This window comes from Myotis lucifugus, unplaced genomic scaffold (assembly GCF_000147115.1).
Source record: "Myotis lucifugus unplaced genomic scaffold, Myoluc2.0 scaffold_47, whole genome shotgun sequence".
Lineage (NCBI taxonomy): Eukaryota > Metazoa > Chordata > Mammalia > Chiroptera > Vespertilionidae > Myotis > Myotis lucifugus.
The window spans coordinates 3,671,235-3,690,436 of record NW_005871095.1 but is presented as its reverse complement, the minus strand read 5'-3'; the positions used below and the strand labels follow the sequence as shown (position 1 = coordinate 3,690,436).

The 19,202-nt window shown below is 39.1% G+C and overlaps 1 protein-coding gene across 4 annotated transcripts in view; it reads left to right on the top strand.

Moving 5' to 3' along the window:
* Window positions 1-19,202, top strand: part of FAM208B (family with sequence similarity 208 member B) — a 97,450-nt gene that overhangs the window by 41,759 nt on the left and 36,489 nt on the right. For all 4 annotated transcript variants that reach the window (XR_002829171.1, XM_006088423.3, XM_023753580.1 and 1 more), the window contains 9 exons: window positions 3,915-4,006; window positions 6,395-6,532; window positions 6,661-6,785; window positions 6,867-6,886; window positions 6,985-7,084; window positions 9,195-9,295; window positions 10,739-10,842; window positions 18,959-19,031; window positions 19,130-19,192. Coding sequence is in view for 3 of the 4 variants with exons in the window: in XM_006088423.3 (XP_006088485.1) it covers window positions 3,915-4,006; window positions 6,395-6,532; window positions 6,661-6,785; window positions 6,867-6,886; window positions 6,985-7,084; window positions 9,195-9,295; window positions 10,739-10,842; window positions 18,959-19,031; window positions 19,130-19,192 (816 nt within the window). In the remaining variant the exon portion in view is untranslated. The remainder of the gene's footprint in view (window positions 1-3,914; window positions 4,007-6,394; window positions 6,533-6,660; window positions 6,786-6,866; window positions 6,887-6,984; window positions 7,085-9,194; window positions 9,296-10,738; window positions 10,843-18,958; window positions 19,032-19,129; window positions 19,193-19,202) is intronic.

Sequence of the window (19,202 nt, the reverse complement as noted above, 5' to 3'; positions counted from 1 at the left end):
CAGCCCCGGGGCCGGCTCCGGCCGGAGCCCAGCCAGAGCGAAGGCCTGGGTCCCGGGTGCCAGAGGCTCCGGGGCCGGCTCCGGCCGGAGCCCAGCCAGAGCGAAGGCCTGGGTCCCGGGTGCCAGAGGCAAACTGGTGCCAGCAGCCAAGGGAAGGGAAGGCCTATTGCACGAATCTCTTCGTGCAACAGGCCTCTAGTATATATATAATTTGTAATACATTTTTAAAGTTGGTGTTTTTTGTTTCTTGTGTTTGTTTGTTTTTTTAGGGGGGAGGAGGGAGAGGGGGAGAAGATAGATACATCCATGATAGAGAAACATTGATAGGTTGCCTCTTGCACGCCCCCTACTGGGGATCGAGCCTGCAGCCCAGCCATATGCCCTGACCGGGAATCAAACCAGCATCCTTTTGGTACATGGGATGACATTCAATCTACTGAGCCATGCTGACTGGGCTGGAGTTTCATTTTTAATTTTCTTCAATAACTTTTCTCATGCATTCACAGGTTGGCGAATTGTTTGGTGTGAGAGGCCTATCTTTGCTTTTGACATGCCTCCTCAGCTTAATCATTTCTAGCTTTTGATTTAAAGTGAGAGATGTGTGACTCTTCCTTTCATATGAAAACTTAGAAGCCATTATGGGATTATTGGCCTAATTTCAATATTGTTGTGTCAGGGAACAGGGAGGCCTGAGGAGAGAGGGAGAAAAATGGGGAATGGCTGGCTAGTGGAGCAGTCAGAACACACACATTTATCAAGTTCACTGTGTTATATGGGCATGGTGTATGGTGCCCTAACACAATTACAATAGTAATATCAACTATCACTGATCACAAATAAACAACAAATGTAATAATAAAATTTGAAATATAGGGTGGGGTAAAAGTAGGTTTACAGTTGTTTGTATAGAAAATAATATAATAATACAAGAATAAACTCTGTGTGCGTTCATGTATAACTGTAAACCTCCTTTTGCCCCACTTTGTTTCATAAGAATTAGCCAATGTGTGACACAGAGACCCCAGGAGAGCATGTGCTGTTGGGAAAGTGGCATCAAAAGATTTTGTTCAGCCCAGCTAGTGCTTAGTGCTTGAGCATTGACCCATGAACCAGGAGGTCATGGTTTTATTCCTGTGCAGGTTGCAGGCTTGATCCCCAATAGGGCGCATGCAGGAGACAGCTGGTCAATGATTCTCATTATTTATGTTTCTATCTCTGTCCCTCTCCCTTCCTCTTTCTGAAATCAATAAAAACATTTTTTTTATTTTTTTAAGATTTTGGCCCAGCCTGCATGGCTCAGTGATTGAGCATTAACCTATGAACCAGGAGGTCACGGTTCAATACCCAGTCAAGGCACATGCCCAGATTGCGGACTCAATCCCCAGTGTGGGGTGTGCAGGAGACAGCTAATCAGTGATTCTCTCCTGTCATTGATGTTTCTATTCTTTCCTCCCCCTTCCTCTCTGAAATTAAAAATAAATAAGTAAGTAAGTAAATAAATAAATAAATAAATAAATAACACACTTAAAAAAAAAAACATTTTGTTCAATGGAGGGTTGCCACAAACCTTCAATTTGTAAAAAGTACAATATCTGTGAAGCATAATGTAGCAAAGAGCAATAAAACAAGGTGTGGCTGTGCAAGAAGATATTTGGAGAGCAGAAAGACCACATTTACATAATCTTTATTATAATAAACTAGTGGTTTGGTGCACGAAATTCGTGCACATTAAAAGGGGATTAATTAGAGGAAATATTTTAATATTGCTATTTGCCCTTTCTCTATAATAGATGTGTCAAAGATGAAAGAAAATTAGTAAAGTGTATATGAAAATCTTCCTCCTGTCATAGTCTGGGGTGCGCCGTGGGACCCAGAGTCAAGTCCCTGCCCACCCGTGGCGCCTCAAAATCACTCGAGACCCAGACCCAGACCCAGCTGACCCCACCCCCATTGGGCAAAATCCAGACCTGGCTGGCCCCACCTTTGTCAAGCCCCGCCAGGCAGGGGGCGAAGCCTCAGGTCCCCTGGCCTGGTGCCGGGCGGGGAGCGCAGCCTCAGGTCCCCTGTCCTGGTGTCAGGTGGGGAGCGCAGCCTCAGGTCCCCCATCAAGCCCCGCCAGGTGGAGGGTGCAGCGTCAGGACCCCCGCCAAGCCCCGCAGGGTGGGGGGCGCAGTCTCAGGTCCTGCATCAAGCCCCATTGGGCAGGGGGGCGCAGCTTCAGGTTATCCAGTGCACCATCAGGTCCCCTGGCCTGGCGCCAGGGCTCGGTGCACAGACCTAGGTTCCCTGGCCTGGTGCCAGGGCAGGGGGCGTGGCCTGAGGTCCCCCGTTAAGCCCTGCTGGTCAGGGGATGTGGCCTGAGATCCCCCATCAAGCCCCGCCAGGCAGGGGGCGCAGTCTGAGATCCCTCGTCAAACATCGCCTGGTGGGGGGGGTGCAGCGTGAGGTCCCCTGTCAAGCCCCGCCGGGCGGGGGGTGCGACCTGAGGTCGCCAGCCCAGCCCCGGGGCAGGGTTTCGGCCTGAGGTCCCCTGCCCTGGCCCAGCACCACACAGCATTTGTGAGAGCTTGTTTGGAGGTTCTAGCAGGGGAGCGCAGCTACTCGTATACCCTTGACCAAAGACCGGTCCTCTCCTCTCAGGGGGAAGGTCGTCCTCTTCGACCGAGCACGCAGCTTCGGGAGGGATGCACATGGATCGGTGAGGGAGGAGTGGGACACCCGCCTAGCCAGCCAGATCAGCCGAATCAACCCTGGCGATCAGTGGGGTGACAGATGTCGCAGCCAGATCGCCCTCACATCCAACCACGCAGCATTTGTATATTCCCTCTTTATTAGATAGGATTGTTATCATTGTTCTATTGTATTATCGGTTATTGTTGTTCATCTCTTAACTCTGCCTAATTTGTACGTTAAACTTTATCATCTATATATATAAAAGTCTAAGTGACCAAATGACTAAACACCCGAACGACCAGTTGACCAGTCGCTATTTCGAACACTGAGTACCAGGGGACAGACGCTCAATGCAGGAGCTGCCCCTGGTGGTCAGTGCGCCCCCACAGCAGGAGCACCGCTCAGCTGACTGGCGGGTGCCAGACGCATGGCTCACGGCTGGCAAGTCAGCTGCCACAGCGCAAGCCTCTTCCACCTTCAAGGCAGCGCTACTGAAAGGCGGTGGTGGCAGCAGCAGGTACAGCAGCGGGGCTGGGATGAGCAGGAGCAGCGCAATGCCCAGCCCACACTTGGACTACTCCCCGGCTCTTGCCATTCGTGCACTACTACTTGGGGAATATCCGACTGCCAGTTTCAGCCCAATCCCCGCAGACCAGGCCGAAACAGGCAGTCTTAACATCCCCCAAGGGGTCCCGGATTCCGAGAGGGTGCAGGACAGGCCGAGGGACCCCACTGGTGCACAAATCCCTGCACCGGGCCTCTAGTAAGTATATATGTACAGGAAAAAACAGTATATAGGTACAGTACTGTACACGGTTTCAGGCATCCACTGGGAGTCTTGGAAAGTATCCTCTGTAGATAAGGTGGGGTTACTATACTTACTAAGAAAATAACTTGAGAATCAGATTACCATAGATCGTTTTACTGGATGATTACATGGAGAAAAACAAACAGAATTTTCCAAAAATGTGTGACACTTTCTTTTTCATTATTGGGACTCTAATTGAAAATTGGTTATCAATTACATATGTTTTGTCTTACTTAGCTCTAATGTTTCTATACCTTTAGAATAACTTAAAAAGGTGTGTTTTTTTTTAAGTAAGCAGTTTCAAAACAGTTTTTAATGTTGACTTTTATTTATCTTTTGTCTTGTTCAGCTACGGGTAGACCTACATTGGAATTATATATGTGTAAACAATATTTTAAAAGTGTAAATTAATCTATATTTTATGCTCTTATAGGTGTATACATTTCCAAATACTCAGACTGTCTTCATGCAAGACCATGGTATCATGGAAAGTCTGGTTATATTATAATTTGTAATCTAATTAAGGTAAGGCCTATGTGTACTTTGGTATAATTTTTCTTTTTAAAAGTAAAGGTTATCAGTCTGTGATAATGTTATTTGCAGATCATTTGCTAGACATACTCCTCACCAAAGACAGCTATTCAAAATCAGAAAATGAAATTGCTATTTCTGCTTTCCTTTAAAGACAAAGATTTTTTGTTTGTTTAATATATGATCTACATTTTTAAAAAAACAACCTTTAAAGACTTCACAGTACTCAGTGAAGTCTTCCTCTCACTCCTGTCCCACAATGCCACTTAAAAAAAAAAAATATATATATATATATATATATATATATACACACACACACACACACACACACACACACACACACACACATATTGATTTCAAAGAGGAAGGGAGAGGGGGAGAGAGAGAAACATCAATGATGAGACAGAATCATTGACTGGCTGCCTCCTGCATACCCCACTAGGGATTGAGCCCGCAACCCAGGCATGTGACTGGGAATCGAACTGTGATCTCTTGGTTCATAGGTCGAGGCTCAATCACTGAGCCACACCAGCCTGGCCACAATGCCACTTTTTAGACATTAAATAACAGAAAACAGGTAGCTGCTTGTAAAACAGTGTGCTTACAGTTAAAAGAGATGAATTTAGAAAACATTTATTGTCTGATTTAAATTGTCACAATAAGAAATCTTTATTTTCTTTATCCCTAAAACATCCAGACCTTGTTTACATCTTTATGTGGCACCTATAACTTGATGATCTCGAAATTCTTAAACACCCTTTAATAGTTCAATATGAATGAATCTTGCAATTAGAATTTTCATTCAAGTAGTAGGAAAGTGCTGATTTTATAGGTTGGTAGATTTTTTGAAGACATATTCTGTAGTCTTTTTGTTTTTGCTTTTGTTTTAGCTTTCTGAGTTCTTTGGTTATAAATCTAACAACTGATTTATTTTTAAAAGAGTGTAAATATGTTGTATTTCAAAATTTTGTCCCCAAGAACTAGAGGAAAATTAGTGTTGCACTGGCACACATCACTGCTTTTCCTTTCTTAGTTTTCCCTCTCTTGCTCAATAAGTACCGTAATTCTGCTGTAGATAGTGTACCTGTCAGCTCAGATAACAAATGTTTGGTTTTTTATTTATGTCAGATTGCCTGCCATTGGTTTATGCCCCTGTGTCCCCTCTCTGTTTGGTGGATATTGCTGTTTAGTTTTTGCCTGCATGTTCTCAGCCCTCCTTACTGTTTACATTCTTTGGCTTCTTTGACCAGAGAATTGCCTTTCGTGGTCCTATAAATAAAGAAGCAGAATCTTAACAGCAAAAAACAAAACAAAACATCTTTTAAATAATTAAATTCTTCTTGTAAAAATAAAAATAAAATTTGTAATCTCATCCTCATTTTGGTATATATTTAGTATATTTTTATTTTTCCTATCTATATCATCATGTTGTTAAAACAGCTTTTAAAATCATGCTATTTCATGATATGAAATAAAAAAACTTGACTGCTTTTTTTCTTCTTTTTCTGGAAGACATGTAACCTTGATGAAGACAAGTCTATAATGGGAAATACTATTGACTAGTCCGGGCCAGTGGTCTGCTAAGCACTTGTATATATTTGCTACTTGGTGAATTTCTGGGTCCTGATGTAATAGATATATCTTGGTCTGTAATTCACAATTGATAACTTAATACTCAGTTTGAAAACTCATCTTTTGAAATTTTAGATTTCATTTGTCATCTTTTATGTTATAGTTATTGAATAATCAATCTATTTGGTAAGCTATATAATTTTTATTTTAAAGAAATGGTTCTCTTGCCCTAGCCAGTTTGGCTCAGTGGTAGAGAATCAGCCAAGAACCAAAGGGTCCTGAGTTTGATTCAGGTCAAGGGCACATATCTTGGTTGCAGGCTCGGTCCCCAGCCCCGGGGTCAACCAATTGATCTATGTGTTCCTCTCACATCAATGTTTCTCTCTCACACTCTCTCGCTCTTTCTCTCTCCCTCTCTGCCTCTCTCCCTCCTCCCTTCTCTCTCCCTCTTCCTCCCTCTCTTCCACTCTGTCTAAAAAAAATATCCTTTGGTGAGGATTAACAAAAAGGGGGGGGGGGTTAGTTCTCTTAAATTTGTATTCCTTTGATATTGTGATAAAAGAAGCGGACTTCTGCCTCAGAAAGATGCCCAAACATACCTGATTTTTAAATGCAATTTTAAGGGGTTCATGGATAATTAAAACTATTGTTGGCCTTAAAGATTATTTTCTAAGAACCATACTTCTAATGCTTAACACAGTTCACAGTTGAAATACATAGAAATCTTTATTAAGCTGCTTATAAATGAATCCTAGAATAAGATTACTGCTATTTGAAAACATCTGATTAGTCTTAATATTTTTATTCTAGGGAAAAGTCAAGTTTGTGTCTGAGAATTATACAACTAACTATATTAGCCCATCTTCTGGCTATGATTGCCATGTGGCTGCAAATACTAACAAGGTTTCTCACAAGACGAGTCATTTTCGCGCCTTTGAACTGAGTCAGGTATAAATCATTTCTAAGATACATTTCTGCCTCTAATGTCTTAAGTTTCAGTACTGGGTGGGTTGAGATCAACTTGGTGCATACAGAATACTATAGTGTTACCCTGATTATAATTCTTTTTCTTTTAGTATTACTTGTATGAGCTTTCAGGTACCACTGTTATTGAGCGACCTAGACAGATTCATCCTTACGTAATTGTAGCTTTTCAGTACAAGGAACCTAAAAAGATGGCGGCACCAGCTCATAAAAGCTTGTAAGTACTTCTGTACATATTTTGTTTTACTGTATTTGTTTCCTTGGCTCTTATAAAATTGCTTTTTTTTTCCCCCCCTAGACTTGAGCTCAGTGAAAATGGTAAGGAATTATTTAATTGGTTCTTTTAGGTTTTTTTAAGTAAATGTTTTGTTCATAAGTAAAATAATTTGCTTTTTTCTTACCCTCATTTCTTAAAGTTCTCATCTCCCCATGGAATGGGAAATTAATTATTAAAGGCTGTCTGCTGTGTGACATAACTCTTTGGTCCTCTTATGGTACAGTGGTTCCCATCCAGCTGTAAGTACTGAATTTGTATTCTTTACTACTGCTTATATACTTTTTTAAATTCTCATTTTGAGTTCTTGCTTGTTGGCACTGGTGTGAAATACAGCAATTGTACTTGGTGTTGGATTACAGTACTTTTTGGTCAGATGTATAGAGCATCTAGGACCATGATACAGGAGACCTAAATTCATATCTAAATTCTAACCTTGGCCTTAAATAAATTTGTTTTATAATCTTTGACAACTCCGTTTTTAAATTTTAGTATTTTAATATATACATAGGAGAATGATTTGGTACTAGAAGTTAGACTCCCCCCCCCCCAAATGATTTGCCTAGAGCAGATACAGCAAATTATAACCACTTAATTATATTACCGAGTCTTTATTAAGATTTGCAGTATCTGATTTTCTAATATTCACGTTGAGTTTTCTAGACTACTGTAGTATTAAATAGAGTAGCTTCTATGTATTTACATTATAGTATTTTCTTCTGGAGAATAATGAAGAGCATTTCTGAAATTTTTTATGAAATCTTTTTTAATTTGGTCTTAATTTGTACTGAAAACGATTGATAGGTGTATATAGTTTAATTGAAATATAAGACGAAAACTAGTGTGCTATCAAAATTCTTTTTTTTTTCTATTGGCCTTTTTTAAGGAGAGAGAGATTATAACCCATAGAATAAAGTAAGTATTCTGTGAATAAATAAATGAGAAAGTTCTTCCTCACTATAGAGTACAACTAATAAGTATAGACAGAATGATGGAATTAGAAAATCATCATTGGCAACATCACAATCAGTGGATGCTTAAAATAGTAGGTGAAATTTTGATGGTATTTACTTACCTCACAGTATTTCCCCACAACTTACTAAATAATTACAAAGGGAAAAATATAGGTTTTACAATGGAAAGAAAAAACTGCAGATACCATCTTAACTAAGTGGTTAAGTTATCGTCATCAGGAATGGAATTAACAGTTCAGTACATCACATCAGGAAACAGATGGAATAACACATATCATTTTTGTGGTATTCCTGCCACTCTAATCAGGAGGAAACAGATATACTAGGATTGAGACATTCTGCAAAATAAATGATTTATATTAAAAAAATATCAAGATCATTAAAGAAGGACAAAGACTGTTTCTGCTTGAAGGAGACTAAACACACATACCTAAATATAGTGTTTCATCCTGGATAGGACCCTGGACTACAAAATGTTTTTCTTTCGTTATAAAGGACCTTAGTGAGACATTTGGCAGAATAAGGTCTGTAGGTAAATTAATTGTGTTATGTCATTGTTAATTTCTTGATTTTGGTCATTGTTTTGTGGTTTTATAAGGAAATGTCCTTTTTTAAGGGCACAGAAATATTTAAGAGAAAAGAAGGCATCTATAAGTGTATAAATATTTCAAAATTAGTTTTGAAGAAGAAAAAAGAATTTAGGTGAAATGATACAAAAGTTTGGATGTGACATTGCGTGGTAGGCAATGCAATATTGTCAAAAGTTTTCAACCCTTGCATAGCAAATTCTCATTACAGTATGCATAATTCCATACATCTGGATATTTTGGTTATACCAAAAATACATGTATTCAGAAAATGTGAACATATTTGCAGACCACAGTTTATGGGGTCATATATTTGAAAATGTATATTTATAAATATCTATATATATAAAAGCCCAGCAACCGGAATGACTAGTCACTATGATGCGCACTGCAGCGGCCAACTGGCCTGATTGGGGTCCCGATCGGCCCCCTCCAACCACCCGTGGCCCCTCCCCCCTGGCCGCCCCCACCCCCAATAGGCCCCATCACCTTGATCGGGGACAGGGCTGGCTATCCAATCTCCTGCGGCCCCTTCCACCCACCAGCACTGCGTGATCAGGCCCCATCTTGGCAGGCCAGCCAGACCCCACCTGTGCACGAATTCATGCACCCGACCTCTAGAGTGTGTGTGTGTGTGTGTATTATTTGACCTGGATTTCGCCAATTTAAGAATTTTTTTTGTGGTTGACAATATTTTTATTAGCATTTATATTAGAATACCAAATACTGCATATGAAGCTATATATAATTTCAATGATTATTACATCATATGATATTGTTTTGTTTTCCAGACCACATGAACTAGATTTTAAGTATGTAATGAAAGTGTCGTCTCTGAAAAAAAGACTACCAGAAGCTATCTTTAGAAAACAGAATTACTTGGAGCAAAAAGGTTTGTTCAAATGTAATGATACACTGTGTATGTGCTGGGCTTTGTTCCATTTATTTCCCCCTCTTATACACACATTTTTGTTTTGCCTTAAGTGATTCTTAAAAAGGCCATTTGTAAAAGATGCAGAGTTGCTATGTGATTCAGTTCCTTGGAGGCCAACTAGAAACTGTGAAAAATAGTTTCATGTAAGATTGCAAAGTCTAGCTTTAATCCTTCCTATATAATAAAAGCCCAGCGACAGAATGGCAGAATGACCAGTCGACCAGTTGCTATGACGTGCACTGACCATCAGGGGGCAGACACTCCAACCGGTAGGTGAGCTTGCTGCTGGGGTTTGGCCGATCGGGACTGAGCAAGATGGGCTGGACACACCCTAGAGCCCTCCCACGGTCCCTCCCCAGCTGGCCAACCTCCTGCATCCCTTCCCAGCCCTGATTGTGCACCAGTGGGGTTCTTCGGCCTGGCCTGTGCCCTCTTGCGATCCAGGACCCCTCTGGGGATGTTGGAGAGCCGGTTTCAGCACGATCCCACTCAACGCAGGAGCTGCTCTCTAATGGTCAGTGTGCTCCCACAGGAGGAATAGTGCTCAGCCAGAAGCCGGGCTCACAGCTGGCAAGCGCAGCGGTAGTGGTGGTGGGAGCCTCTCCTGCCTCCATGGCAGTGCTAAGGATGTCCAACTGACCCCTTAGGCCCGCTCCCCCTAAACCATCAGTCAGACATCCCCCAAGGGTTCCCGGACTGCGAGAGGGTGCAGACCAGGCTGAGGGACCACCTCCTCCCACCCCCCTTCAGTGCACAAATTTCATGCACCAGGCCTCTAGTTGATTAATAAGATTATATAAGTTTCAAGTGTGCTGTACTATAATGCATCATCTGTATATTGCATTGTTAGCTCATCACCCAGAGTTTAGTTATGTACTTCGAAGTGAAGGGAGAAAAGCAGAAAACCCGAGAAGGAAATTTCTCTATCATTTAGATTGATTCATGGAACATTGATGTTTATATTATTTATATAGTATTTATTTACCTTGTTATAGTCGTGTCAGTATAAATGAAAGCATTGTTTTCAATTTTTTATTGATTTCAGAGAGGAAGGGAGAGGGAAAGATAAAAACATCAGTGATGAGAGAGAATCATCTATCAGCTGCCTTCTACACGCCCCCTTTTGGGGATCGAGCCTGCAATCCTGGCATGTGCCCTGACCAGGAATTGAATTGTGACCTCCTGATTTATAGGTCAATGCTCATCACTGAGCCACACCAGCCAGGCTATACAATATAACTTTTTTTAAGGTGTTTTATAACCAAGGACATTGAATGATAATTTTTAAATTGTATTCTTAGTTTTCTGACTTTTTATTATATAAAATGAATAAATTGGTTATTTTAAAAAATAAAATAGCATTTAAAATAAGAAATGTTCTGTTTTTCTGATTTTGTCTAGTCTATTGCCAAGATATGTACTTCAATATGTATGAAGTGGAATTGTCAAACAAACAAGGAGACAAAATAGATAAACTAACCGAAGTCATTAAAAATAAGCAATTGGTAAGAATCAATTTAAAATAATTATTTTTTCCTTAAATTGAGATTTTGATATCTAATTATTAGTTGCTGCATCTAGATTAAATTATTCTAGTTTACTGAAAGGATTTTTATCCTTTAATTTTTATTGATATATATATAATATTTATTGACTGATCTTTTCATCTTCTTTGTTATCTTAGTTTGTGTTTCACTAGTCAGTTTATACTCCTGATTTTAAGAATAAGAGGACAATTTTTCTCATTCTTTTGTTGTTTTTGTTTTATGACAGAATTGAGTAGATCCCAGTGTTTTTGAATTAATCAAAGGACCACTTGTGAAATAGCTCTTTAAAAGTGACCTGTGTCAATCCATAGGTTTAAAAAAGGGGGAAAAAGTTGCTGTTTTTACTGTTTTTATAGTATAGAAAGTAAGACTACTGAGAAATAAATAACATCCAAAGACCTCTCTGTTATGTTAATCAGGGTTCCTCAGTGTCAGGGTAGGCATAAATGCTGATTCTATATTGAGTGATTTCTAAACATCCCAGAAGAGGGAGGAGGAAAAATGGCGGAGGTTTAGACGGACGTGTTGGTGCTTTGTCCCGGAGCAGATAAGGCCGAGCAGCTGAAACAGGTAACATACAGCCCGAACAAACAGAGGAGATTCAGCTGAGAAACAGTCTGCAGCCAGGAAAGACAGAGAACTCCTAGAAAATGGGGATGGTTAGAGATTGAGGCTGAAACCTCCCCCTGGGCGCCAGCTCAGCCGCGAGACCGCGCCATCTTGAGCAGCTGTTATCCGCATCCAGAGACAAAGAGAGAATCTTACAGGCTGCAAGAGAGAGACGGAAAGTTACATACAAGGGATCTCCCATTAGATTATCAAATGATTTCTCAACAGAAACACATCAGGCCAGAAAAGAATGGACGGAAATCTACAAAGTAATGCAAAGCAAAGGACTGAATCCAAGAATACTCTATCCAGCAAGGCTATCATTCAAAATTGAAGGGGAAATAAGAAGCTTCACAGACAAAAAAAGTCTAAGGGAGTTTATCACCACCAAGCCAGCCATAAAAGAAATGCTAAAGGGACTGGTGTAAAAAGAAATAAAAAGCTCAGAAAGAAAACAGCCACACACAAAAAAGGAAATGGCTACAAACAAGTACCTTTCAATAATAACTTTAAACGTAAACGGACTAAAAGCTCCAACCAAAAGACATCGAGTGGCTGAATGGATAAAAAAACATGACCCATACATCTGCTGTCTACAAGAGACCCACCTCATTAGAAGGGACTCACACAGACTGAAAGTGAAGGGATGGAAGAATATCTTTCAGGCAAATGGAAAGGAAAAGAAAGCTGGGGTAGCAATACTTATATCGGACAAAATACATCTCAAAGTGAAGGCCATAACAAAAGATAAGGAAGGCCACTTCATAATACTAAAGGGATCAATACAACAAGAGGATATTACCCTGATAAACATATATGCACCTAATGCAGGAGCACCCACATACATAAGAAAACTCCTGGAAGATATCAGGGAAGAGATCGACAACAATACAATCATAGTAGGGGACTTTAATACACCACTGACATCACTGGATAAATCCGCTAGACAAACAATCAGCAAAGAAACAGCAATCCTAAATGACTCACTAGATCAGATGGACTTAATTGACATCTTCAGAACACTTCACCCCACAGCTGCGGAATATACTTTCCTCTCAGGTGCTCATGGGACATATTCAAAAATAGACCACATATTGGGTCACAAGCAAAGTCTCCACAAATTCAAGAAGATTGAAATCATAAAAAGCATCTTCTCAGACCACGATGGCATAATGTTAGAAATAAACTACAATAAAAACAACCCAAAATACTCAAACACTTGGAAGCTGAATAGCATGTTATTAAATATTGATTGGGTTACCAATGACATCAAAGAAGAAATTAAAAACATCCTGGACACTAATGACAATGAAAACACAACAACCCAAAACCTCTGGGACACAATGAAAGCAGTCCTGAGAGGGAAGTTTATAGCTCTACAGGCCTATCTCAAAAAACAAGAAAAAATGGTAGTTAATCATCTAACTCTACAACTCAAAGAATTAGAAAGAGAGCAACAAGAAAACCCCAGAGTGAGCAGAAGGAAGGAGATAATAAAGATTAGAGCAGAAATCAATGACATAGAGACCAAAAAAACAATACAGAAAATCAATGAAACCAAGAGCTGGTTCTTTGAAAGGATAAACAAGATTGACAAACCCCTAGCCAGGCTCACCAAGAAGCAAAGAGAGAGGTCCCAAATAAACCAAATCAGAAACGATAGAGGCGAAATAACAACAGACCCCACAGAAATACAAATGATTGTTAAACAATATTACGGACAACTCTACTCCAACAAACTAGACAACCTGGAGGAAATGGACAAATTCCTAGAAAAATACAACATTCCAAAACTCAATCAGGAAGAATCTAAAAATCTCAATAGGCCAATAACTATGGAAGAAATTGAAGCAGTCATCAAAAAGCTTCCAGCAAACAAAAGCCCAGGACCAGACGGCTTCTCAGGGGAGTTTTACCAAACTTTCAAGGAAGAACAAAAACCTATCCTCCTCAGACTACTACAAAAAGTTCAAGAGGAAGGAACACTTCCAAGCACATTCTATGAAGCCAGCATCACCCTAATACCAAAACCAGGTAAAGACAACACAATGAAAGAGAATTACAGGCCAATATCCCTCATGAACATAGATGCCAAAATCCTCAACAAAATCTTAGCAAATCGGATCCAGTAGTACATCAGAAGGATCATACACCATGACCAAGTAGGATTTATCCCAGGGATGCAAGGATGGTACAACATCCGTAAATCAATAAATGTGATACATCACATAAACAAATTGAAAGAAGAAAATCACATGGTCATATCAATTGATGCAGAAAAAGCATTCGACAAAATCCAACACCCATTTTTGATAAAAACTCTCAGCAAGGTGGGAATAGAAGGATCATACCTCAACATAATAAAAGCCATATATGACAGGCCCACAGCCAACATCATACTCAATGGACAAAAACTAACACCATTTCCCCTAAGAACAGGAACAAGACAGGGATGCCCACTCTCACCACTCCTGTTCGACATAGTCCTGGAAGTATTAGCCATTGCAATTAGACAAGAAGAAGAAATAAAAGGCATCCAAATTGGAAAAGAGGAAGTAAAACTGTCCTTATTTGCAGACGACATGATATTATACATACAAAACCCTAGAGACTCCATCAGAAAGCTACTAGACTTAATACATGAATTTGGCAATGTAGCAGGATATAAAATTAACCCCAAGAAATCCGAGGCATTTCTATTCACCAATAGTGAACTTTCAGAAAGAGAGATTATAAAAACAATCCCATTTACCATCGCACCAAAAAAATTAATATACCTAGGAATAAACTTAACTAAAGAGGTAAAAGACCTCTACTCAGAAAACTACAGGACGTTGAAAAAAGAGATAGAGGAAGACATAAACAGATGGAAGAACATACCATGTTCTTGGATTGGTAGAATCAACATCATTAAAATGTCCATACTACCCAAAGCAATCTATAAATTCAACGCACTTCCCATTAAAATACCAATGGCCTACTTCAAAGATCTAGAACGAACTCTCCAAAAATTCATCTGGAATAAAAAAAAGACCCCGAATAGCTGCAGCGATCCTGAGAAAGAACAAAGTAGGTGGGATCTCAATGCCAGATATCAAGCTGTATTACAAAGCCACTGTTCTCAAAACTGCCTGGTACTGGCACAAGAACAGACATATAGATCAGTGGAATAGAATAGAGTCCAGAAATTAGCCCGAACCAATATGCTCAATTAATTTTTGACAAAGGAGGCAAGAACATACAATGGAGCCAAGATAGTCTCTTCAATAAATGGTGTTGGGAAAATTGGACAGATATATGCAAGAAAATGAAACTAGACCACCAACTTACACCATACACAAGAATAAACTCAAAATGGATAAAGAACTTAAATGTACGACAGGAAACCATTAAAATTCTAGAAGAATCCAAAGGCAACAAAATCTCAGACATATGCCAAAGCAATTTCTTCACTGATACAGCTTCTAGGGCAGTTGAAACTAAAGAGAAAATGAACAAATGGGACTACATCAAAATAAAAAGCTTCCGCACAGCAAAAGAAACCATCAACAAAACAACAAGAAAACCCACTGCGTGGGAAAACATATTTGCCAACGTCATATCTGATAAGGGCCTAATCTCCAAAATTTATAGGGAACTCATACAACTTAACAAAAAGAAGATAAACAATCCAATCACAAAATGGGCAAAGGATCTAAATAGACACCTTTCAAAAGAGGACATTCAGAAAGCCAAGAGACATATGAAAACATGCTCAAAGTCACTAATCATCCGAGAGATGCAAATCAAAACAACAATGAGGTACCATCTCACACCTGTCAGAATGGCCATCATCAACAAATCAACAAACGACAAGTGCTGGAGAGGATGTGGAGAAAAAGGAACACTTGTGCACTGCTGGTGGGAATGCAGACTGGTGCAGCCACTATGGAAGACAGTATGGAGTTTCCTCAAAAAATTGGAAATGGAACTCCCATTTGACCCTGTGATCCCACTTCTAGGAATATATCCCAAGAAACCAGAAACACCAATCAGAAAGGATATATGCACCCAGATGTTCATAGCAGCACAATTCACCATAGCTAAGATCTGGAAACAGCCTAAGTGCCCATCAGTAGATGAATGGATTAGAAAACTGTGGTACATCTACACGATGGAATACTATGCTGCTGTAAAAAAGAAGGAACTCTTACCATTTGCAACAGCATGGATGGAGCTGGAGAGCATTATGCTAAGTGAAACAAGCCAGTCATTGAAGGAAAAATACCACATGATCTCACTCATTCATGGATAATAAAGACCATTACAAACTTTTGAACAATAATAGATACAGAGGCAGAGCTGCCTCAAACTGATTGTCAAACTGCAGTGGGAAGGCCAGGGAGGGTTGGGGGACAGAAGGGAGGGGAGTAAGAGATCAACTGAAGGACTTGTATGCATCCATATAAGCATAACTAATGGACATAAGACACTGGGGGGTAAGGGAGGGCAGGGGATTGTCAAGGGCAGGGGAAAAAAAAGGACACTTATGTAATACCCTTTGTAATACTTTTAGCAAAGAAAAAAAAAAACATCCCAGAAGAGATGGTATAGGTGTAAGACAGTGACCAAACAAATTCTGAGCCCTTTAGTGACATGATGGACTGGACCCTATAGTAGGTAGCAAAAAAATTAATAAATTAAAATCGAACATGTATAGCAGCTTTGAACGTACTTGAAGTTGCATGTAACAGAAACCTAAGCTGGATTAAACAATAAAGGGATTTAGTAGGCTTAACTTTTCCATTCTAGGTGTTAAGAGGGAGGGGAGTGAGAGGAGAGGAGGAAGTGGGGAATGGAGAGGGAGAGAGAGAGAAGGAGGGGGGGGGAGGAAGATAGAACGGGAAGGAGAGGCAGGGGGAGAGAGAGATCTCTGCACATCTCTCAATCAGTAACTGCAAAGGGAATGGACTACACTAATTAGCTCAGACCATTCAGAACCCATTTACCAGAAATGGGTATGAGGTTAGTTCCACTCAATCTACAGGGAGTGGTGCTCCACAGCAAAATGTTAGAATCGGCGACATTGGATGCTGAATGGATAACTAACTACTATAGGATTGTAGGCTATGGTTTTTAAAGTACCATAGTACGTTTTATATTTGGAAATTAAAAGGAATAAAGTCCAAAGATACTTTGAAAAAATGCATTCATGAAGGGACTACTTGTGAGTGCTTATAGCAGGGGTGGGGAACCTTTTTTCTGCCAAGGGCCATTTGGATATAACATCATTCGAGAGCCATACAAAATTTATCAACTTAAAAATTAGCTTGCTATATTTGGTCAAACATTTATTCAACTCACCCCTAATTCCTTGGGAGGGCCAGCCCAAATGATTTCTTGGGCCTTATATGGCCCTCGGGCCAGATGTTCCCCACCCTTAACTTAGTCCTTGGGTTACGGGTTACGTTGGACTCGATGTACGTCATTTCGTGGTTATTTTGCCATCTCCCATTTATTTAAAAAAAAAAAAAAAAGGTCTGTCATTTCTATGTATGTACATATTTGCTCTATGTTTTTTATTATTTACTTACCACAAGTAAAGGTCAGGAATTGTTATCTTTCTTTTAAATATTTTTACTGTATCACTTCATTACTGCTGTGTATGTGCTCCATGTGAGTGACGTATGTGCTTATGTAGGTGGGTTCTGACTTAGGGCGAAAATCGCTTTATGTCACACTGTAGGACCGGATCTCCGACGTAACCCGAGGACCTGATGTAGTATTGAAACCCGTTTAGTAGTAATAATTAGTTATAGGAATTACATATCACTTTAAGTTCTGTCTCCTTAGTACTCCATGCTTTTCTTGCTTCATATACTGCATATTTTTATTCTATTTGCACATATTTTTGGAAGCTAGAAATGTATGGTTTTAAGTAAATAGGGATTTTATTTTTCATCTATTTTACAAAACTAAAATGCAGAACAATGTAGAGGCTAATTTGTCACTTTCACTTGCTACATCAATCGAAAATGAAACAAGAGTTCTACCTCTTTGCAACTTAATAGATATCAAAGCTATGGGTATATGTAGTTATTGGTATATGTATTCAGTAATTCTTGAGTGCTTACTAGGTGCCAGAAGCAAAAAGAGAAAATATTCCCTACCATCAAGGAACTTAAAAAGACTGTGGAAAGACAGAAATGTCAACTATCAAATGCATAAGGGCAGTAATAGAAGATTATAGAAACTTGCAATAGTGAATTGTCAATGTCATAACTTAGTTCTAATATAATTAGAAAATAAGTCTTTTTTCATACTTGAAGTGTTTATTGATTAATTTATCAATTTGCCATATTTTTAGGCTTCTAACCTATCAGTTTTTTCAATAGAATGTTTTATCATTTTATAAAACAATTATTTTTAGTTTGGTGTGTTGGGTTTTTTTTTTAACTTAAAAAATTGCATGAGCATTGGCTTTAAAAATGATGCATAATGAAAAAGAGAAACTGTTATTTTTATAATTTAGAATGATAGCTTTTAGATAACTTGCCCTGACCTGGGGACAAAATTTCCCCAATTTACTGTAAACATTAAAATTTTAAAGGTTGTTTGTTTGGGAGTTGTTTTTTGTTTTGTTTTAGATCAAGATTCCACTGAAGACTGTGATGGAGGGGGAAAAAAAAGAGAAAAAATTATTTTCATCTGCATGTTTTCATTGCCGCATAAGCTAATTATGTTATTTTCTATTATTTTTTATCTCTCAGATGCTGTAGAAAGGATTCTTTTATTATATAGAATATTCCAGTCTTCCTAGTTCTGGGGTTCTATGACATGTTGTATATAAACATGAGCTTAAGATGCTAATCATAGGCCTGATTTACCTTACATTTGTAGTAGTTAAATGGTAACAGATTGATTGTTTAGGCAGCAGTATGAAATATCAAGCAACTCAATAAAAAAATGAAATTACTCTTTTTTGATAGGTTTATTATGTAGTTAAAAACTATCCTAAAATTAACCCTTAATGTTCTAGTACTATATGTAGTCCTAACAGGGCCAAGATTAATTGAGTGTGAAGGAACTTGCAGTTTCTGATACTAAAGGCAAAATTGTCCTGATTCTCATAAACCAGCGGTTCTCAACCTGTGGGTCGCGACCCCTTTGGGGGTGGAACGGCCCTTTCACAGGGGTCGCCTAAGACCATCGGAAAAAACATATATAATTACATATTGTTTTTGTGATTAATCACTATGCTTTAATTATGTTCAATTTGTAACAATGAAATTGGGGGTGACCACAACATGAGGAACTGTATTAAAGGGTCATGACATTAGGAAGGTTGAGAACCACTGTCATAAACACTAACATTTCAGATTTTTTGCATATTTGTTTATTTTTCATGAGCTCAAAATTTACTGAATTAGTGGTGTGGTAGAGTGAGGGGAGGAATTTAATCTTTTTTTTTTTTTTAATGTTTAAGGCACTCATCAAATGCTTAGAAAATCGGGAGGTTTTCATTTTACTTACATCATCAGCCTTAATTTCAGAAACAAGTAAGGACAACTTTTTTAAAATACAGTTTTTTTGAATGTTTACTTTTATTTTATAAGGTCAGCAACCTAACTTTCCTTCTAATTTTCATCCTATATAGATTTTGGAGATGAGCAGATGGTTCTACATGCATTACATTTATTCCATTCATCCCTGTCAGCAGGTAAGGGCGC